Consider the following 21,953-nt stretch of genomic DNA (forward strand, 5'->3'; position numbering starts at 1 on the left):
AGCTCCCACGTGACGTCACACAATTGTAGTTAAATGTAAATGACGTTAGTGGGGGCCTTAGCAGCGATAGATGCACAAGAGTACACCCTGTATACTTACACCATGAATACGTTTACACTACACTCCAAATTTTTTGTAGAGCAAGCGCATTGAGGCCAAGTTTAGTACCTTTGCCACTGCCTAGACAGCGTGGGCCAACTTATCAAATAGGATCGTTATTTCGGGCTTAGACCCATAGGGAACTTCGGTTCGATTGTAATTTCACTTGTCACGTTTCCAAGCATTCTAATTAGTTTCAAAAGTTTAGTCAACCAATCAGAATGCTTGGATGGCGGGAAATGTGTAAAGTGAAACTACTGACATGATCCCAGATACGTGAACGCGCATGGTCACACATATATGGGCTTACCATCTCTACTACCCAATTGTTATCCATGTTATCAATAAAGAAAACCCCAGCAAATCATTTTATGAAAAATTTATTAGCTCAAAAATGTGAGCTAATAATAAATGAGAAAAAATCCGTATTATTAATTTCCATACCCTATATTATGCCACATATGATTATTATAGATACTGAACATTGTAATTTAGTTCATGAAAAAATTCAATTGTTCCATAATCATTACACACATACCTTTTTTCTTATTTCGAAGTCATTTTGAAATGTCCACCAAAAAGTTGTAGCACAAACTGTTTCAGCAAGATATACAATCAATGCGGTTTCTTTCACAACCCATTGAATGCTCTTCACAGTTTCTAACTCTAATTGTTTCTGGTGTTTTAAATTCGGTTTTGTACTGTTTCAGAGTAGGATGATCAGAAATTTTTCGTACCAAAAATCTTGTAAATTATCGTATGTATATTGCGTGTGGCTCGATCGTCACTGCTTTTATTAGGGTTCAATTTAGCCGTTTTATTGTAGGCATTTGTACTATTTTCAGTAAGCTTTCAAATAAATATTAATCACACTTTTAGTAGTGTACCCATAAGTATACGATGTATGTACCTGTTGACTCATTTGAATACATGTGTACATACACCAAACCATAAACATTTGTTATTGTCTGTGGTTTCCACTGCAAAGTCTACGACCTTTTGTCCAGACTTGATGGAAGGCAAACACTTTGAAATCCATTGTCTGTGTTGAAGTGACCAGCATCAGTTATATTTCAAATTTAGTACTACTGAAACCTCACCATCATCAGCACCTAATATTGTATTCTTTAATAGTGAACCTATCCTGTAATAGTGTACTCATAATTTCGCTCAGTATATTCTGTTCAACCGAATAATTCCATGAAATTATAAGAGTATTGCCAAAAATCAATTTTATCGATCAACTCGTTATTGCAGTGATCAATCATTGATTTTAACAGTACTCATTTAGCTGTTTCTTTGTGAAACAAAATTTCAAGACTATGGAAGTTATGGCTTCGTCAAGCGATACCCACTTTTCTCTATTTGCAAGCACTTACGACTCTATCGAGTCACCGCAGTATATCTCCTTTGCTGATAACATCCCAGAGGCAAAGGATTCATTTTTTGGTAACCATGGTTGTGCCTAGTTTGAGCTACAACGATATTTTTCAGTACAGCTGTTACATAAACAAATAATAATATAATCAATGTTTTATTTTCCCGTGTAAACTATAAATTCTGCTATTATGTGATGTTAAATCTTATACTTTTTATCTTATATTTACTAAAACGTAGATCGCAGAAATCAAGATCTTTCATCGAAGCAACTGACTAATAAACATTATCAGACACTGCCCAATGACGTTTCGGACGATTTTATAAGGTGAGATGAAAAGTTTGATAAAACATGAATTCGAAAATGTATCATAGCTATATGCTCTTTTGTTTTAGACCGTTAGAAAAGATAGGGCTGAAGAATCCCACCAAAGAACAGGAAAAAATTATCACAAGCACCCCATTTCGCGTTCAAGGTCTCGAGCCTTTCCCATGGAGGGTGAATAGCAAGCCTCAGGCTGCACCAAATGTAAGTTAAGATTACATACTTAATCCAAAAATGGTAAAGTTCGATGTTTCTTCTATTGCACAGCTCGATAAACAGAAAACCGGTATAAAGATGCAACCCTTTAGCTTTGATGAGCGCAACAAGCAGCTTCAGCAGCGAAAAATTGAGCGTGTTAAGACGGTATGTATTCTAGATGTTGAATTTAAGGAGCGACTCTTGATGTTGGAAATTAACCGACATGTATGTCTTGGGTACGTTCTCAGGTGTTACAAGCAGAAAAAGATGCGCGAAAATTTCGAGCTAACCCAGTTCCGAAATTCTTGCAAAAAATATCAATTAACACCAATACAACTGACATGACTATAAATTCCAAATTAAAACATAAATGTGCTACAGAGAACTCGGATTCAGCACCGCCAAAATTCAGAGCAAGATCACCTAAGGTATCAGTCAGGGGAAATCATAGTTATAAATAATAATCACAAAAGGAAAACTGACTGTGGTGTACTGTTTGAATCGCATATGTTAAGGTATTAGATTTTTCTCTTTCTTTATATCCAATAAAAAATAATAATACACGTTGAGTTCAGAAAAGAACGGTATGGGAAGTTATGTTAAGATCAGAATATATTTATTAGCATCAGACTTCGATTGGGTTAACAACTATTGCATTTCTCTTGGCTTGTTTCGAGTCATCTTCCGGTTGTTGCAGTTCATCCTGACCACGAATTCTTATGTTGTGTTTTTCTTTATACTCGTTTATTTCATGCCCCTTCTTTGCGAGCTGCTCGTTCAGTGTATCTATCACCTTGGCTAACTGAAAAATACAAGGAATTTCAGTAAAGCTATTATTTTTCCTTTATCCAATGTCTTTTATCGCTACGCGGTGGCGACCTAACCTGCTCTTTGTTGGATATTAACGTTGGCGTGATTTCCTGGACTGTACGTTCACACAAAATGCCGCCGATCATTCTGTAGCATTTTCGGGAGGGATCGACATTTTTCAAAGTGTCGATAACGATCCTGAAATAATGCTCTGTCGAATTAATATTCAGGGAATAAATCTGCGTTTATTAGGTTATGTCAAAAATAGTTGACTCGTACTTATGCTCATTCATCTCCATTTCCATTTCTGACAGCTTATTCGCCATCACCCTCTGCTCGTTACGCAGAGTTTGAAAACCGGCGAATATTTCTTCGTTGGATTTTCCACCTCTGATCGAGGATTTTCCAGCTTTCTTGTCACTCGCCATATTTGAAGATTCGTTCACGCGATTTTTCAGCGTTACTCAGCTCTCTGAACACTTCAAATAATAATGGAGGATCACGGTGCGGACGACCCCTCTCGGTTGAAGCAACGACTTTTTCACGACACATCGATATCTAAGATTTCTCGCTTACCATTTGAACTTGACTTCAACTGATACTGTCCGATTGTCTGGCGCATGCGTGATTCTTTGATGACAATTGGAACTATGGTGCGAGTTATGTAAGGAGTGCTATAAACAGAGATGCGCAGTAACAAAATCACGTAATAAGCTCCCACGTGACGTCACACAATTGTAGTTGAATGTAAATGACGTTAGTGGGGGCCGTAGCAGCGTTAGATGCACAAGAGTACACCCTGTATTCTTACACCATGAATACGTTTACACTACACTCCAAATTTTTTTGTAGAGCAAGCGCTTTGAGGCCAAGTTTAGTACCTTTGCCACTGCCTAGACAGCGTGGGCCAACTTATCAAATAGGATCGTTATTTCGGGCTTAGACCCATAGGGAACTTCGGTTCGATTGTAATTTCACTTTTCACATTTCCAAGCATTCTAATTAGTTTCAAAAGTTTAGTCAACCAATCAGAATACTTGGATGGCGGGAAATGTGAAAAGTGAAACTACTGATATGATCCCAGATACGTGAACGCGCATGGTCACACATATATGGGCTTACCATCTCTACTACCCAATTGTTATCCATGTTATGAATAAAGAAAACTCCAGCAAATCATTTTATGAAAAATTTATTAGCTCAAAAATGTGAGCTAATAATAAATGAGAAAAAATCCGTATTATTAATTTCCATACCCTATATTATGCCACATATGATTATTATAGATACTGAACATTGTAATTTAGTTCATGAAAAAATTCAATTGTCCCATAATCATTACACTCATACCTTTTTTCTTATTTCGAAGTCATTTTGAAATGTCCACCAAAAAGTTGTAGCACAAACTGTTTCAGCAAGATATACAATCAATGCGGTTTCTTTCACAACCCATTGAATGCTCTTCACAGTTTCTAACTCTAATTGTTTCTGGTGTTTTAAATTCGGTTTTGTACTGTTTCAGAGTAGGATGATCAGAAATTTTTCGTACCAAAAATCTTGTAAATTATCGTATGTATATTGCGTGTGGCTCGGTCGTCACTGCTTTTATTAGGGTTCAATTTAGCCGTTTTATTGTAGGCATTTGTACTATTTTCAGTAAGCTTTCAAATAAATATTAATCACACTTTTAGTAGTGTACCCATAAGTATACGATGTATGTACCTGTTGACTCATTTAAATACATGTGTCACATACACCAAACCATAAACATTTGTTATTGTCTCTGGTTCCCTCTGCAAAGTCTACGACCTTTTGTCCAGACTTGATGGAAGGCAAACACTTTGAAATCCATTGTCTGTGTTGAAGTGACCAGCATCAGTTATATTTCAAATTTAGTACTACTGAAACCTCACCATCATCAGCACCTAATATTGTATTCTTTAATAGTGAACCTATCCTGTAATAGTGTACTCATAATTTCGCTCAGTATATTCTGTTCAACCGAATAATTCCATGAAATTATAAGAGTATTGCCAAAAATCAATTTTATCGATCAATTCGTTATTGCAGTGATCAATCATTGATTTTAACAGTACTCATTTAGCTGTTTCTTTGTGAAACAAAATTTCAAGACTATGGAAGTTATGGCTTCGTCAAGCGATACCCACTTTTCTCTATTTGCAAGCACTTACGACTCTATCGAGTCACCGCAGTATATCTCCTTTGCTGATAACATCCCAGAGGCAAAGGATTCATTTTTTGGTAACCATGGTTGTGCCTAGTTTGAGCTACAACGATATTTTTCAGTACAGCTGTTACATAAACAAATAATAATATAATCAATGTTTTATTTTCCCGTGTAAACTATAAATTCTGCTATTATATGACGTTAAATCTTATACTTTTTATCTTATATTTACTAAAACGTAGATCGCAGAAATCAAGATCTTTCATCGAAGCAACTGACTAATAAACATTATCAGACACTGCCCAATGACGTTTCGGACGATTTTATAAGGTGAGATGAAAAGTTTGATAAAACATGAATTCGAAAATGTATCATAGCTATATGCTCATTTTTTTTAGACCGTTAGAAAAGATAGGGCTGAAGAATCCCACCAAAGAACAGGAAAAAATTATCACAAGCACCCCATTTCGCGTTCAAGGTCTCGAGCCTTTCCCATGGAGGGTGAATAGCAAGCCTCAGGCTGCACCAAATGTAAGTTAAGATTACATACTTAATCCAAAAATGGTAAAGTTCGATGTTTCTTCTATTGCACAGCTCGATAAACAGAAAACCGGTATAAAGATGCAACCCTTTAGCTTTGATGAGCGCAACAAGCAGCTTCAGCAGCGAAAAATTGAGCGTGTTAAGACGGTATGTATTCTAGATGTTGAATTTAAGGAGCGACTCTTGATGTTGGAAATTAACCGACATGTATGTCTTGGGTACGTTCTCAGGTGTTACAAGCAGAAAAAGATGCGCGAAAATTTCGAGCTAACCCAGTTCCGAAATTCTTGCAAAAAATATCAATTAACACCAATACAACTGACATGACTATAAATTCCAAATTAAAACATAAATGTGCTACAGAGAACTCGGATTCAGCACCGCCAAAATTCAGAGCAAGATCACCTAAGGTATCAGTCAGGGGAAATCATAGTTATAAATACTAATCACAAAAGGAAAACTGACTGTGGTGTACTGTTTGAATCGTATATGTTAAGGTCCTGCGGCGACCTCCCTTCAAACCGATAGTGCCAAAGCAACCTCTAATGCTGCCATCAACGCCCATTCTCAATTCTGAACAAAGAGCAAAAGAAAGAAAGATTTTTGACAATTATTTGAAGAATAAGGAGCAGCTAGAAGCAGAGCTGAGACAATTGGTAAGTCAAAAAATCATTCGACTGTTGCATGGTAAGATTTTTCTAAAAAGTAGTAAAAACACTGCTAATCAGAATTTCAAAGAGATGTGTTCATTACTTTGCATTTTGTGATTTGAAGAAGGAAGTTGCGCTGAAAAAGCGGGAGGAAGAAGAGATCCTAAAAATGAGGAAGAAAATGGTGCCAAAAGCTCAGCCGATTCGATATTTTAAAAGTGTACAAGTAGCCCAGGTAGCTAAGCGTCCTCTGACTGAGCCAATCACTCCGGCCGTAATTAAACGACAGCGACGCTAACTGTTCTACAATTTTTTTTCTTTGCATTATTAATTATTTGTAATTAACATAATAATAAAGACTACTGTACCTAATATCCTAGTCTAATCACAATATATAATAATAATAAATATTACGTAAATCTTGGATCAATTCTTCATAGCAGTAAGATTAACGTTTAGTTGTACAAGTCACCGACCTTCTTCCTAGCATTCTTCTTTGGTGACTCGTTAACCACAGATACCTCCAAGAATATCAGCGATAACTTGGTAAATTGTCGTCATTTTTTAATAATTATGCACAACGAAATAAAACATTTGAGGGTAACCAGTTTTATTGTCGTTCAACCTGTCTTCAATAAGATTCTTCAATATATTGACCGGTATTTAATTACGAGTATACGGTTTTACGAACGGAATGACAAACACTAAGGTAGTTTACCCGACGTGTAGAAAGCGAAAAAAAAAAGTGGTAATACTGTTAATTTTCCGTGTTGATTTTGCTTTTTTGTGTTCCTACTGGGCCATCGAGATCTAGGTAGTAAATATATAATCAAACAGTTTCACAGTAAATAATTCCTCCACTGATCTATGCCTGGATTGCCGATTTTTGTTACTACTTAAATCTACAAAACTGATAAGCATATACTTATCTAGCAATAAAAGTATGTATGTATAAGTGAATAGTATATACTAGCTGTATAAAAATAATTATGAAATAAATTAAACTCGATGGTTTTTGAGCTTCTCAGAGAGACAATACCTATAATATCCAAGCAATGAAATATAACTGCCAAATATTCTGCACGATGATATTACTACTAATAATACTTTGCGGACCATTCGAGTAAAAATTAAGAAACAAAACGATCACCGGCGTAGAAAATGAGGTGCCAATGGATCATGTCTAAACTAAAAAGTTTGATATGTATGAGATGCATACAATAGTTTAAATTAACACAGCTTTATCGTTATGATATTTACTTGATACACGTTTGTAGGGCTTCTCAAAGCACTGCTATATCACAAATGAAATTTCTCACGAGGTATAAGTTTATTCAGAGAAGGCATAACGCTCTCTTGAAATATCTAAAAAGAGGTAAAATTAAACTAGGATCTGTAAGACGTCACTGTATCAAAGGCAATCGTTATCATCATCACATGCAAATTGTGTTACTTGAATACTGATATAGAATACATTCACCAGTCCTTTGAAAATACATTGTATTATTAAGGTATGAATACCCGTTTCAATATCATATGGCTTGTTACACCGTTTAAATTAGGAACATAAGTGGACTACTTCACAGTGTCGTTTTAAAAGTATTGGCGATTTTCGCAATGACTCGTCACCATAATCTACGAAGTATACGTAACGTCGCAGTAAAATAATATCAATATAGTATACATATATACATACGATCATATAACAACATGTAGTAATAACTCAAGTTATATCATATCTCTGTGCATATGCATGTATATACATAATATACACATATATACACATATATATACACATATATACACACTTGGAAAATTTAACGTTAAGCTGCACCTACATCTCACTTCATAAAAATTTGTTTCAGGCCAAGAATATGTAATTCTTATTATAATTTAAGTCATTCAGATGTTTTCTCTAGAATCCAGTAGTTTTCAGTTGGATTTAAGTTGTCTACAACTTGAGTTTGTATTTTTCACAATGATTCAACTTTCAACCTATTAATAAAATCCCACCTGAATCTACAGTCAGTGTAACAACAATCTTGTTTATATTAATATCCTCAGCCTTGAGATCACGGCCAACAAAGACTCGATACATTAATTATATTTATCCGTTAGGTACATCGATGTTTTATCCGCAACATCTTTACCATCACATACGTATACACAATTAGCATTACACGATACAATCACCAATTTTTTTATCAGCTGTCCATCAATTCGTTCACGACATTGAATCATCAGTAAGCTTTAATACTTTAGGTAGACTCTTATTTACTTACCATTTGAACAGCAGAAGATTGCAGAATTCAGAAAGACACATATACACCTCTTAGTCGAGTTCGTTGTTCGGTTTTCGCTTGTTATTTCTACCTGTCGAGGGACCCGATTGCGAAGGCTCGAGATACAACAGAGTCGAGGATGGAGAAGGTGGCAACGATGAAGATGGCGGTCCTCTCCCAGCAAGGACTTCCAGCTCGCCACAATGAAACTGGCAAACGGTGCTCGACGTGCTAAGTGTAGATTCCGACAGCATCCCTCGGCCTTTTTTGCGCTCCCTTTCCCGTTCACGCTCTCGCTCCCTGTTTTGTTTCCTGGTCTGTTCCTTGGCTTTACGGTTCCCCATGACGCCAGTCGTAGTCTCTTCTGTCTCCTTACGAAACCTTGAACGGAACCAGGATGCCGAAAATCTGGAAAAACATTTTTATCTCCAGAAGATGAAATTCGATAGTACCTCGCACCTTTTCAGATTTCACCGACGAGATTCACGTACCTCGGATACTGGTACTGGGCAAAGCCTTGCGACGGTCCAATTACAGCCAGAATTGGGCAGAGAAATAGGGTAGCGTAAATCCAGCTCACAGTCATTACGACGACGAGAAAAAATCCGATTTGTATGTAAGCCAAGACTTGCGACGGAAGCATAAGTGCGCCAGCAGCTCCACTAGTCACAGCTGCCATGAGCGTTGGTCCTCCCATTTGCTCGAGTGCTGTTTTGACCCGATCAACTCTATCCTCGGAGGTGGAAGCTCTGTAGCTGACGCTATAGTGCAGACTGAAGTCAACCGCGAGACCTGCGTGGAAAGAATTCAGGGTAAAATGGGGAAAAGGAAACTGGCTCCAAAAACGTAATGAGATGATTAAAGTTTTGTTCACCAATTGCTGTGGACACCGCAACACTTTCGAGAACGTTCAACCTCCACCCAGCCAGAATAAGATATGCGACTGTGACAACTATCGCCGCTCCAATTGCAACAATCGCGTACAAACTGACCAGAATATTGAGCGTGACTAGCGCTAGCACCACCAATGCTAAGATCATCGATACTCCCATAGCCCATAGCGTACCCTCGTAAAGAGTTCGTTGAAGTTCGTAAAATTCTAGTCTACTGATGAACCAACCACCTCGCATTCCGGATGGTGCCTTCAGCAGTTGCTCCTTCATCCAGCTTTCAACCTGTGAATAAATAATGATACCAGAATATGAGCGGACAATACTTGTCGTCGCATGTTTCAGTATTTTTCTCTTCTTTTTACTTCTAGTTTGATTAAGCTTTACCTGACGGTAAAACTGATCCATTTCTGTGAATGAGAGACTGTACGTGAAATTGCTGTCGTATTCTATGATCAGGGCCTTGATTTTGGGTTGAGGCCGTTGGGTGTTATTCAAAGTGAGGTGTACGTCTTCTTTGAGGAACTTCAGTCCTGCCGAAGTGGAAGATTCTCCTCCCCAAAGGTAAGAGGGTGTGCGATATAAATCAGCGTTTGCTTCAGCTGCGCAATGTTCCAAGACAGATGGCGAGTAGGGAAAAGTACTGTTCTCGCAGCACGGGGCTCGATCTATTTGCAGATCTATGGGATCCACACAACGCCGCTGCATGAAAGCCTTTAGCGATTCGATAAAGCAGTTTGGGAGTAAGGGACCCAAAGTACTTCGATAAAACGGCTGCATTCTGAGACTACGACAGAATTGCAGCAGCCAGAGCTGCGACTTCCTACTCGACACGTCAAAGGTCTCATCCCATTCCAATGTTCCTCTTGCTCCTGGATCCAAGTAGTTCCCATTATCCACGGGTTTCACTCCCCACACAAATCTCAATGGCAAAACTTCGCCGCCGTCTCCCTGAGGATTGCAATACTGATAGTTAGATAAAACTTGTTGTTAATTTTCAAACAAACTGAAATCATGTCATGATATTTGCTTACCAGTTCTAGCTTTTCAAACCAGAAGCGTTGCGAGAAAACCAAGTCATACTTTTCGAAGAGGTGAGAACTATCGAACAGTTGGAAATCAGGGGAATCTGGCAGCTGTAGGCCTGGATATCGGAAGACAACTAGACTGGCAGCAACAGCTGTGGATCCGCAAATCACTAGCCACAACCATCTGAACTCGATAGCGATTCTGGAAAGTACTTTGCCAAAATCAGTGGCTACTTTGCCAAGGAAAAGCCTGAGGGGGCGGTAGATTTTCCTCACAATGAAATTGGCTGGCGATAATAAGGTGAGGTGACAGTGTTCGGAGACAACAACGCTTGCCGGTAACCAGGTCACCATCAAAAGGAAATTGGCTATCACGGTCATTCCAGAAAATAAACTGAAGCAATTTATGGCCGTAACGTTGCTGACTATAGATGCAAAGAAAGCAACTGCTGTAGTCAGTGAGGTGACCAGCATAGATGGAACGGCATGCTTCATCGTTTCTTGGACCAGACTGACCAGTCCGCCGCCAGTCAATTTCTTCTGCTTCCCGCATTCCCATACTTTGCAATAAATAAAGGCATCGTCGGCCCCAATTCCTGAAAACATTGTGTGTATTTACAATCTGAATGGCTGAAGAATCCCATTTAGGTTACAATATTGCTTGACGTTTGAGATAGAATTCTTACCAACAGCGACAACAATAGCCAGCAAATTCATGAATGGGAAGAAATTTATTCGGAGAACGAGAGTATAAAAGGCGTACGATATGCCCAGACTGAAGAGAACGGCAAGTATGGTTGTTACCGTTAGTATAATTGAGCTGGTATACGCCCATATGCAAACTGTGACGAATGCGAAGCCTGCGAGAAGCAGACAAGAATCTGAAACCAAAAGGCGATCAAAGAGCGTGCTCTTCAGCCCCAGCTGCATTCCCTGTACTTTGAATTTGCCGTAAGTTAATTCATCCTCGTTTAGTCCGCGATAAAAGTCAAGAGTGGCAGAACTGGCAGCCATTGGTAAGAAAAGCATGGCGGAATTTAGAGTTGTGTTCAGTTTAGGTGACGTGGTTCCATTCTGAAAATGAAAGTGAAAGACGCAGTGAAAGATGCCAATAGTAGTGCACTTTCAAGGAAAAGTATACGACGAGACACTTACGTAAGAGGGTATAAACTCGGTATCAAGAAGATAATAGAGTAGATGATACGGAGCATTGTGCAAATAGCAATCGGGGGTCACATGCCTTCGGCAATCGGGGTCGTCAGCGCAGTCTGGAGTAAGCTGAAGGTTGTGATAAAAATGAGCACACCTATTCAGCAAGAGTTTTACTCTGTTCAAATCACTTTCTGTAACACCCAGACAAGAGGTTCTGTTCGACAGTAAAGCCACGTAGTTTGCTGGTGACCAGCTTCGGCAGCATTTTTTTTCTGTATCACCGTGCTGGTTTTGGAGTTGAATTTGACACAAGGCTGGAAATTCGTTGTTGGCGCGAAGCGCAGCGTCAATGTGACACTGAGCCAGTATTCCTTCCAGAGACCATAAGTTCTCGGTACCAGAAACAGATCTGAGGACAATACGAGCATAGGCTGCGGTCGGGGAATTACAAAAGAAACCGTCGCTATCAAAGTGGGCGTGATTCCTTATAGTCTCTGGATTCTCCAAACGGAAACTCTGATTTTCTTTCAACTCCATCAGCTCTGTCCATTTGTCTTTTTTCACACCTTGCTCCTCCGTATCTGTATTTTTTTTATTCTTCCCATATTTTTTACCCTTTCTTTTACCCTTTTTACGATTCTTCTTATCCACAGTTATCTGGGTAGTTGTGTTGTGAGTCATCAAACTAGTTTCATTCTATTAACAAAATAATACTTTGTTACTTCTTCACGTGCATCAATAATAACAATGATAAGATAGTAATAACTTACTAGGCTCATTGATTGCAAAATATGATGATAATATTCCAGAGGGTTTGCAATGAGACTTCCTCGAGGCCTAATTGCTTCTATCAAATTTTGCCATGTTGTTAATCTCGATGCCAAGACTGTTCCTCGAGCTTCGAAACCCTGTGAAGTTTATTATTATGTTAATAAACTAGTATTTACTGAATTTATTGAAATATACCATAATTTCTATGACTTATACTTGACGAAAATTGCACTGCTGACCAGGTAATTTCCCGCGCGATTGATGTTTAAAAAAATGCCGTCTATTTATTAAACTATCAATTCAACCAAAAAAAAAATGAAAATTGGAAATTCGAATTCGTGACCATTGCGAATGAGCATAAAACTAACGATGAAGCACGAAATCCGGCTAGTTACATTCTATAAAATGAAAAAGGTTTAAAGTAAATTATGAAATCTTGAATACATTCATCAATCTATAATATAAGCAATCTAGTAAATACATTATTCATGGTTCAAGAAAAAGTGCATTGAAATTGTAATCATGGGATTCCCCTGTTGCATATGAAAGCTTGGCCACACATATAAATAATCAATGATTATATAAATAATCGTACGCGATGAGATTGATTATTTATCCGGAAAAGAACTTGTTATACTTACTAATTGCGGGTCGGAAAAGTCCGGGAATTTTTTAGTAGTTAACGGGACTATCAAACAAGTTGAAGAGAAGACGAAAACAGCGGCAAGAATAGCGTAGGGATGATAAGCCACGACACGGGAAAACCACCATATTTCCATGATTGTACGTAAGAATATTTCCTTTTGAGTTACGCCTCAAGTTTAATATTATTGTTATTTAGTTTTCTACGCACTATATAATAAAGGGCTAATGGAAAATTGAGCAAATATCGTGTATATGTAGGTACAATACCGATAGCACGCCGTTGAGATTAAGACAATTGAAATTTGGCATCAGTCTGTAATATACGGTTAAAATTTGATTTCTTAATTTTAAATATAACAATTGTTGCGCTCTAGCAGAAAACAAAGCCAACGCAATCTTAATTACAATTAATATCTGGGTTCAGGACATTAGTTAAAACACCGTTCGCGATGTACACTGAGAATTTCCAATAATCGCGACGACCTTTCCAGAGAGGCAGAGATTTGGTAATTTTTATTATCATTGCCGATGCGGTTAATTTTTTGACCGTCAAGACCCCCGAGTTTACATTTGTATTTGAAATTTGGATTATACACTGTATATAGGCGTGGAATGAGTGTTTTGTTTATACTGAAAGAGACCAATAAATTCGAGGTTAAAGCGTCATTTCTACTATTAAGCTACTGTCGGGATTAACGGACGCATGCGCGTTTTTCTCTCTGTTGTCCCGGCTTTTGAGACGCTGGGAGAATTGGGAAAAATCGACACGCGCACTGATGTCCTACAATGCGCAGTAAACCAGGCTACGAAATTGCAAAAATCCACTTCATAACAGTAATAAAGCACTTGAGGTAACGGTAGACAAATTTAATCATTTTTGCGCAACTCGATTATAACAAATACCTTCAACTTTCGTTTGCGCGTTTTTGTATTTACACGTAAACGAAAATAAAATTCGGAATTCTGATACTTCATTATCCGCTGTTTGAATATAGCTTTGCAGCAGTGATCGTTAAAACTCGAAGTTTTTGGTTGCACTTCCATATTAGTTTTATAAAGACTAAATACATTGGAAAGTAAGGTACAGGGTTTGTCGTAAAGGCTATATAACTACAAGTCCGATCTTTATTGAGAAAATTACATTTTACAGGAAACCGAATATTTTGTTTATTTTTACGGTACTATCGGAAAAAATAGACGCAAATACATTGGTTACATTTTGTAGTTCAACCCAAAAAAATTGTGCAGTTTGTTTTTTCGGCTTAGGCGCTGCTGGGCTATAACGTTACGAGCGTGACAATAAAAGATCAGAAATAAATTTAAAACTAAAAATATCAGCGGCCTAAATGATCATATAAAAACAAGCGCGATGCCGTTTCAACTTGAAATCAACTTCAATGGCTGCAACTTGATACTGTAAACGAAAACTATTTGTAATCCTCGTGATTACAACTTAATTTGAACGGTCATCCTGTGGGCAGCAGTACTTATAAATCGGAGAGATTATACTTTTTAGAATTGGTGTGTCATACCCACAATCGTATACGACATATTAGATAGCTCTAGCATCATTATTTGGCATCGAAAAAAATAACATTTTTTCGCTTTGTTATTTGCGTTTCATGATTCCATATGACTAAAATATTCGTGTAATTTCAATACGTTGGCTAGACTGCGAAAACGCGAGTAATGGCGGGTAATAAACAATGGCCATGGGGATAGTGGTGATGGAGAAGGGAATTTAACGGGGAAGTCCCAACGGGAAAGCCATAGCTGCGAGCCGATTGGTGACGCTAGTAGCGTTAGAAAAAAAATATTAGAACAATGATCTGTGTACTCTATAGTTTGCGGCTGTGCGTCATAATTGGAGAAATGCTACTGTCCACCCATCTTGAGATTGTTAATAGTAAATGGAAATAACAACACTGAAGTGGAGATTAATTGATTGTGTGTTCCTTATAGATTTTCATAAATATTTTGAAAATTGAATATTTGTGAACTGGGTTGACAATTAGGGATAAATAGCGATAGTTGAATCAGTGTCAACTGCAGTATGTCAAACCACAATCCTGCTCAGCGCTTATGATCCGACGCCATTTTTTAGTTGGCGGGTATTACCACCAACCACCGATCGCCTGTCCTTTGACTATAATAGTTGGACTAGCAGGGGGTGTGTAACGCGTTAAATATATGGAAAAAAATAATAAAGAAAGAAGGAAGATCGTGTGCGCGCAGCGCGGGGCGATGATAAGAACCAATTTGCTTTCGAAACCTCGCAAAGACCTATAAAGTGTGGGGGAAAAACCGGAGCAAAACAAAACACTCTCTATATAGAGGAGGCTAACCGTTGATATAGCGACAGCTTGGAACACAAAGGTAATATATGTGCATACTTGACTACTAACTGACACTTGGTCATACTTCGATGGAAACGTTATCCTCGAAGCTCTAGTTTCAAACGAGAAAAGTGAATATTTTTTCCCTGACGTCAGCATCGCGATAACGTTAATCCATTTGTAATTTGCGTCTAAATTGTTTGACTTGGAACATCCTAACGGTTGTTTATCTTTTCCTGCAAATCCACGCAGGTTATTATTTTCGATATTTACTTATGGCAAATACATCGCTAGATATGACCAGGCAAATAGAGCACAGCTTTTGAACATTGCAATCAATTGTTGATCATGCATACCAAGCTTCTATGAGAGCTTCAGAAACTGCAAAACCCGCTTTCTACTTTTTCAACATGACCCGAATGATTAAAATTTGTCACATTTGACCAAATCCTCTGAAATTATTTCCAACATGTGAAACGTCCTGTAAATCTCTACTTTGGTCAATCATTTTTTTGTAGTGTATTTATTATCCTTATAGTCAATAAATAAAGAATGTAATAATCCTCAACCAATTTTCTTTTTACTCCAAACCTGAAATACCTTTGAATTATACACACAACAGTTTACATGCCGAACACTGCGTCGATGTTACATAAGAATTGGCAACTTGCAGAGCTAAGTTCTCTGCCATAAACGCGGCTAATACCTCAGCGGAGCCAATGTTCTAACTACTAGAATGGTAGTAAGAGGAAGATGAGGTTTACAACAGGGAAAGAGCCAGGGGATCGGGCAGAACTCGGGCACGACCAAATCCCCAACAATTTGGACGAGAGTATGATGGCTGCCACTGAATGCAAGGAGCCAACTGATGCCGGTTGCATCGAGGATGGTTCGATGATTTCGAATCTTCCACTCCTTTTTGCGGACGGGTACCCAACTTCCCTGGAAAAAATCACCTTGGTAATTAGGACTCTGAAGTTAATTAGGAGGATTCGCACCCAGGAATTATTAGTGATATTGCTCAACATGCTTCTGTCTTCAGAAATTCAGACTTTTCAATTAACAATTTCTGATATGAAATAATGAATCAATGGTTTTGCAGCCTCAACTGGAACGTTTCATAACATTTATGGTGCAGTGCTCGTTCGGGCACGATACTGCAAAGGTGATTGGTGAACCGCAATGGTGGCCTAAGGAGATCAAATTCACAAATCCCTTTGTACGGCCCCGTAAGATAAACGAGGTAATTATTTAAAGCAAAGTAGTTGGGAGCCAGGCCCTTAATTTCTTGTGGCGTGAAATCAGATCGTTCTTCTGTTTCTCTTCATTGCAGAGCTGGATGGGGAACCTGAAGAAACTGGTTTTTCGTTGCTATACTTATCACCGCAGCGAATATTTGCTGAGGTTTTGTTCCCACCTCGCTCAACACCCGAGAGACAAGCTAGAATATGTCGATAATTGGGACTCGACTACGAGCCTCTTCCACAAAAGCACTGGAAAGCTGCTTGTCACATTCCGAAATGAAAATATGGTGCGCTCAATTTACTTGATCACAGTTATTTCATAAATTATTTTGCATGTTTTTGTGCAATACTTACACCTTACTGTCTTCGAATGATCCTAAACTTTGGTATTTTTTCAATGTTGTTTTCAGAATTACGATAAAAAAATTGAAAGCCCGCGAAGGTTGCTGCTTCCGAGGAATAGCGGAGTTTCTGGACCAGCCAGCAAAACGAAACAGCAGCTACAGACTGTGGTTCAGCCAGTTCTGTGCGATGACATATATCTCTGCGATAACTGCGACGCCGAGTTCAATGAGTTCAAGAAAATGAAGGTACATCATAATCTTTCATTTGGTCTCTGGCCCATTGTCAAATTACAAAACTAAAACCATGCAAATTAAATCCTTTTGGTAGATTATTTGTAATTTCGTTACTAAACGGTTTTGAAAATTTTAGGAACATGAAAAATTGTGCTGCGAACAGGAACAAAGCAGCGGCAATTCACGGCCTGTTACGCCGGAGGTATCGGCAGGACCACAAATGGTGCAAAATCAGTTCCTGGAATATTTCGCGTTATCGTCAAACGACTCGAAACGTTTACCGAAAAAATCTTGCGCGGAAGCGACGACGAAAACGGAGGCGGTTCGAAGCTCTAGACGTATTAGGGGATCAGTAAACCTGGCACGTTGTCCAACGATTCCGTTTTCCTCCCCCGCCGGTATAGCGATGGCTAAAAAATCTCGTACCATGACAGAAGTAACGCAACAAGAAAGACTTGAAAGGATAGAGCGATACTTGATCGCTCCACCGCTTAGCAACGGTTCTCGACCGAGATGGTTAGACAGAATAACGGATACTAGCCGATGGATCGTATCGCATAAAGCAAATCGTGACAAGCCTCCTCAAGACGACTACGTACACGAGTACAAGTTCAATTCTTTGAGGGGCAAGCCTAGTACGTATTGATCGACGCCTAGCCTTATAATTTAACAGGAGCACAGACGTTTCAACTTAGAAAAATAACGGCATGTACGTCTGTGCCCCTTTCTGTGTACAAACGAACGCCCCAGTCTTTAGTGTACAGTACAAATGAAATTTTATCACGCATCATTGACAAATGACCACCCTTTTTATATTTCAGTATTAAGCATTCGATCGCAGATACTCTGCGTCGCATGTCGCAAGGCTATCGTACCCATAACTTTACTAACGCCTCGACAGATCGACGAGTTGAAAAGTAACCTTGATAAATACCAGCTCCCAAAACAGCGCGTTCGACAAATACGGGGCGGTGGACCACGTCCCGCACCCAAATCTAAACGGCGTTGTTCTTTCTCGTCGTCCCTTTCTGCCAAGCGTAAATATGCTGGCGTTGAGAACGACCTCATTGTCATCGACGATGACGAGTTAGCAACAGTGACGCCCATTGCACGGGTACAAGAAACTCAAGATTCAACCGAGCCTTTGAGATCACCGGAAGTTAAGAATCTCGGGAGCAGTTCTCAGCACGAGAACGAGAGTCTTGAAAAGAATTTGAGTCGTTTATCGATAATTCGAACCCCTGAGCTTAGAAGAGATGAAGAAAGATCATCGACCATAGAGAACATAGTAACGGTTATCGACCTCTGCTCCTCAGACGAAGAGGATAATTCGAATGGAGTTGGTAATACATGCGATGAAAACAGAGATCCAATGCAGTCGGAAAATCAAAATGTCACACCGACCTTTCTTACAAACTTTATACCTAGGCGACTTCGCATTGGTCCATGCGTTTACACGACTGATTCAACAAGCGATTGGCTGAAGAGAATATCCGAGCCTTGTTCCGGCCTTTTAGAATAACTACAACGATCGTAAACAAGACAAGACGTCTTTCAACTGAGTAAATGGCTTAAGGAGACGTAGCAAGCTGATTATAAGTCCATTTATGGTTTTGAAGTGACGAAAATCAAGGAATTGTTTCAGCTCTGTTCGTAAGAAGTGCAAATAAACTGTAAATTTTTGGATGCTGTTTTGAGGCAGAGATTTTCGAATTTACCGCCCGACGATAGTATAATAAGTGCTACAAGAATATTGAAATTTTTTTTTTTTTTTTTGAAGGATGCAAAGCGATACTCATACGTTTATATTTTTAGATAAACGTTACTAATTACAACATAGACCGGTAGTGTGGAGAAAAGCCGATTCGGTCGTAATGAATTTTATAAAATTTGAAATATATCTTGCGCCCAGATGTATTTATTGTAATTATTGTTAATTTGGTTTTGATTTTGTTTTTTTATACGCGAAAGATATATTTTCTTATAATTGCGATGAGACAGCCTATTTCTCTTACATTATTCATGGTCTTAGTTGGACCTGAACATCGTAGCTAATTTTAATGCAGCGGAATTCTAAAAAAAAACCTTTGGTTTCGGCGTGAAAAAGGTATGAAGCCCTCTTGTGGCCTTAAGATACGTATCTCGGACTCTGATTCGCCGAATCATAGAGACTTTTGAAATTTTTATTCTCATATCACCTGCCAAAAAAACGGTCAATTTGAGACGCACTTTTTATCGTTGAATTGGAGTTTAAATCAGATATGTCAGCGAGTCCTCGAGAAGGAGGCGTAATGTTCACCTGTCCAAAGAAATACGGTTTATAAATAAAATTGAGTTTGTAGTTTTCAAAAGCGAAATTTTTGAAACTCTGTACGACCGGGAAATTGGGAAAAACAAACCTATTTATCTAGGTCTTCTAACAAAAAGAAAAGACGGTACTACAATTCGATTGTGCGCCGCTTTATGAGTAGACACATTATACTATCTACCAGTGACACAATAACGGTAACCTCGAGTGACTTTGATTTCTCAATTTTCCGGGTCTATCGCGGGGAAAATCTGAATATTCCTTATACAGTTTGTCTTTTGTTTCTCCATTTAGCTCGTCAATTATGAATATCATTTTTCCAACGGATTCGTCAAAAGGCTCGTTTCTTATAATGTAATCGTTTTCGTAAATCTGAATCTGTAAAGGTATATATTATACACATATATACGTATGTTTCTTTTGAAATTACCATTGATTAGTTGAATTTGCTGCGTCAGCCACGATTTCATACCGGGTATCGTTTAGTTGGGCGTATTTTTGTACTGGTAAAATGTCATTCTGTTATTCGAAAACAGAATTTTGATCGTTAAACCGGTAGACGAAATTTCTTTTAGGGTGCTGAAATTATATTATTATTTTTCTTCACTAAAGTCAGAATATGTTTTCGCTACAGTAAATTTTATTGAATTGTTGAAAATGATTAAGTTAATCGTTGAATTGATAAATCATTTTTATCATACCGTATCACAAAAAGATTGAATCATATAAACGTGAGATTCAAGGGAATAAAATACGAAACATGTAACACGAAAAGGGCAAATTAGTTAGACAGTCTGCTATACATATAGAAACACTCGTGTTACGTATTGTTTTCATTACGCGTTACTATTGTTACATTTGTTATATTGAGTTAGAAAACTAATATTTTTGAATAAAAATTTGTCAATGTATTTCCCGCGCACTACTCATCTTTAAAACTATGTATTTATCGTAATTATTATTGTTATTATTATCATTTTCATGATCTTTATTATTAACATTATTGCGTCTTTTCCCGTATTAAAAGATCAAATTCATACATTATAAACCATACCACGATACACTTTGGAACCTATATCAGAAGCCCGCGAAACTTGCAATTTGCAAGAAGAAAGATGAAACGTTCACTCTCATTATTGAATTTATTTGATTATTTTTTTCCTCGACAAATGACGCAATGATAGTTAATTTCTTTTTTTCCAATGCGTTTAATCGTATGCGACTTGGTCACGTACTGATTTCAACAAGATTTATTCAGTTTTAACTATGTATGTACGGTGTACAATATATACATAATACGAAAATACGCTTATTCTGTCAGTTGTAGCTCTCACCATTTGCGAAAATCAAGTAAAAATCAAATCGAATGTTTGAACAAAATTTTTTTGGGTGAAATATTAATTGTAAGCACGATTCTGAAAGTTCATTATTGAAATGGACAGGTGGGGCGCAGAGAGATTTACACACGGTACGAATGCACGATAGATATTGTTATTATAATAAGGTAGATTTGCATAACTTACTACGATTATGATATCTACATATACGGCTGTTTATACCGAAGTAGCACGAAGGTTATTATTATTATTATCATTATTATTATTTCTATTAGCATTATTATTGCGACAATTGTTACTTTTATTATTATTATTATTATTATTATTTTTATTAATATTAATACAACGATTTGCGACCGATAACTATCATTTAGATGATTATGCGTACATTTATATAGTGATAATATGTAGTAGTATTACAAATACGTTAGCGAATAATTATATATTTTCTCATTGTAATATATACCGCGGACATTTTATTTAGATTGTATTTCAATATTTAATCATTATAGACTACATACGCATGTGATCCCCCGTATACAAATTTGTATTTATACTGAATTATCAACGTTATGCGCTTATTTGAAAACTATCATTATCATAAATCCGATTTACATCCTGCGATATCATTGTAATGAATTTATTAAAGAGATATATCTATCATAACATTTATTTTATTTCTATTTCCATTTGTTTCGTGTTATTTTCTTCATGGTGCGCAATGGATTTGGGAACGTGGATTACTTGTTCGACCCATAAATTAATAAGACGCCATCTGGTGGCAGTAAATAATACCACAGAGCATATTTGCTGTGTCGTATTTAGTTAAAAAGGCGATTTTAAGTCCCATGTTTCACTGTAGAGGAATGTAATGTCACTTAACGAAAGTCCTACAGCTTGTACAATAATTTTTATGCCTTTGTATTTGCTAACTATATGTACCTGAAACGGTCAGGTGACTCCAAATCTTGACGCCATATTGCCCTAACCACGTTCACGTTAAGCCCCCCATGGTCTGGATAAGTTAGCAAAAAGTCGTATCAATTTGTTTGTAACAGTGTGAGAAACTAATTTAATCTATTCTATCCTGTATTGTAATTCACATGTAAATTTAATTCATGCGTCCTTTCAAACTTTCTAGACAAATTCGTTGATTGCACATCTGAACGAACTACGCATTACTTTGATACTA

At 37.7% G+C, this 21,953-nt stretch overlaps 4 protein-coding genes across 6 annotated transcripts; 2 read left to right on the forward strand and 2 right to left on the reverse strand.

Moving 5' to 3' along the window:
• The first annotated feature begins 1,113 nt into the window (after positions 1–1,113).
• Positions 1,114–7,159, forward strand: LOC107219705 (targeting protein for Xklp2 homolog). 2 transcript variants are annotated; one of them, XM_015658018.2, is made up of 7 exons: positions 1,114–1,548; positions 1,717–1,804; positions 1,873–2,005; positions 2,069–2,164; positions 2,248–2,427; positions 6,038–6,196; positions 6,315–7,159. In XM_015658018.2, exons 1-7 carry the CDS (start codon positions 1,422–1,424, stop codon positions 6,486–6,488), a joined length of 957 nt encoding a protein of 318 aa, XP_015513504.1. In that variant the 5' UTR covers positions 1,114–1,421; the 3' UTR covers positions 6,489–7,159. The 2 variants fall into 2 exon arrangements, with proteins under 2 accessions (XP_015513504.1, XP_046597872.1); XM_046741916.1 differs by lacking the exons at positions 1,114–1,548; positions 1,717–1,804; positions 1,873–2,005; positions 2,069–2,164; positions 2,248–2,427 and adding exons at positions 4,461–5,071; positions 5,240–5,327; positions 5,396–5,528; positions 5,592–5,687; positions 5,771–5,950.
• On the reverse strand, positions 2,594–3,311 carry LOC124294789 (prefoldin subunit 2-like). Its single transcript, XM_046741917.1, has 3 exons — positions 3,089–3,311; positions 2,884–3,007; positions 2,594–2,801 (listed from the first exon to the last, which is right to left on the reverse strand). The coding sequence occupies exons 1-3, from the start codon at positions 3,235–3,237 to the stop codon at positions 2,625–2,627; spliced, it is 450 nt and encodes a 149-aa protein (XP_046597873.1). The 5' UTR covers positions 3,238–3,311; the 3' UTR covers positions 2,594–2,624.
• Positions 7,160–7,414: 255 nt separating the features above from the next.
• On the reverse strand, positions 7,415–13,667 carry LOC107219710 (protein dispatched). Its single transcript, XM_015658027.2, has 9 exons — positions 12,955–13,667; positions 12,313–12,450; positions 11,546–12,238; positions 11,077–11,464; positions 10,397–10,986; positions 9,750–10,313; positions 9,347–9,647; positions 8,964–9,264; positions 7,415–8,880 (listed from the first exon to the last, which is right to left on the reverse strand). The coding sequence occupies exons 1-9, from the start codon at positions 13,090–13,092 to the stop codon at positions 8,523–8,525; spliced, it is 3,471 nt and encodes a 1,156-aa protein (XP_015513513.1). The 5' UTR covers positions 13,093–13,667; the 3' UTR covers positions 7,415–8,522.
• An 896-nt stretch (positions 13,668–14,563) lies between these two features.
• On the forward strand, positions 14,564–21,410 carry LOC107219711. Of its 2 annotated transcripts, none has more exons than XM_046741915.1 (7): positions 14,564–15,334; positions 15,917–16,254; positions 16,397–16,537; positions 16,628–16,825; positions 16,949–17,128; positions 17,253–17,751; positions 17,938–21,410. In XM_046741915.1, the coding sequence occupies exons 2-7, from the start codon at positions 16,048–16,050 to the stop codon at positions 18,636–18,638; spliced, it is 1,926 nt and encodes a 641-aa protein (XP_046597871.1). In that variant the 5' UTR covers positions 14,564–15,334; positions 15,917–16,047; the 3' UTR covers positions 18,639–21,410. The 2 variants fall into 2 exon arrangements, with proteins under 2 accessions (XP_046597871.1, XP_015513514.1); XM_015658028.2 differs by having other exon boundaries at positions 15,968–16,254.
• Positions 21,411–21,953: the final 543 nt, after the last annotated feature.

This window comes from Neodiprion lecontei, chromosome 5, assembly GCF_021901455.1.
Source record: "Neodiprion lecontei isolate iyNeoLeco1 chromosome 5, iyNeoLeco1.1, whole genome shotgun sequence".
NCBI lineage: Eukaryota > Metazoa > Arthropoda > Insecta > Hymenoptera > Diprionidae > Neodiprion > Neodiprion lecontei.

What these genes read in the sequence shown, in the direction of transcription:
- LOC107219710 (XM_015658027.2), bottom strand. Translation starts at nt 13,092, where the DNA reads ATGGAAATATGGTGGTTTTCCCGTGTCGTGGCTTATCATCCCTACGCT. An exon ending in ACTTTTCCGACCCGCAATTA is followed by an intron (nt 12,451 to 12,954) that starts GTAAGTATAACA and finishes TAAACTTCACAG; the next exon opens with GGTTTCGAAGCTCGAGGAAC. An exon ending in GGTTTGAAAAGCTAGAACTG is followed by an intron (nt 10,314 to 10,396) that starts GTAAGCAAATAT and finishes TGCAATCCTCAG; the next exon opens with GGAGACGGCGGCGAAGTTTT.
- LOC107219711 (XM_046741915.1), top strand. Translation starts at nt 16,048, where the DNA reads ATGAGGTTTACAACAGGGAAAGAGCCAGGGGATCGGGCAGAACTCGGG. An exon ending in ATGAGTTCAAGAAAATGAAG is followed by an intron (nt 17,129 to 17,252) that starts GTACATCATAAT and finishes TGAAAATTTTAG; the next exon opens with GAACATGAAAAATTGTGCTG. An exon ending in TTCTTTGAGGGGCAAGCCTA is followed by an intron (nt 17,752 to 17,937) that starts GTACGTATTGAT and finishes TTTATATTTCAG; the next exon opens with TATTAAGCATTCGATCGCAG.
- LOC107219705 (XM_015658018.2), top strand. Translation starts at nt 1,422, where the DNA reads ATGGAAGTTATGGCTTCGTCAAGCGATACCCACTTTTCTCTATTTGCA. An exon ending in AAATTGAGCGTGTTAAGACG is followed by an intron (nt 2,165 to 2,247) that starts GTATGTATTCTA and finishes GTACGTTCTCAG; the next exon opens with GTGTTACAAGCAGAAAAAGA. An exon ending in TCAGAGCAAGATCACCTAAG is followed by an intron (nt 2,428 to 6,037) that starts GTATCAGTCAGG and finishes GTATATGTTAAG; the next exon opens with GTCCTGCGGCGACCTCCCTT.
- LOC124294789 (XM_046741917.1), bottom strand. Translation starts at nt 3,237, where the DNA reads ATGGCGAGTGACAAGAAAGCTGGAAAATCCTCGATCAGAGGTGGAAAA. An exon ending in ATGGAGATGAATGAGCATAA is followed by an intron (nt 3,008 to 3,088) that starts GTACGAGTCAAC and finishes GCATTATTTCAG; the next exon opens with GATCGTTATCGACACTTTGA. An exon ending in TAATATCCAACAAAGAGCAG is followed by an intron (nt 2,802 to 2,883) that starts GTTAGGTCGCCA and finishes TGTATTTTTCAG; the next exon opens with TTAGCCAAGGTGATAGATAC.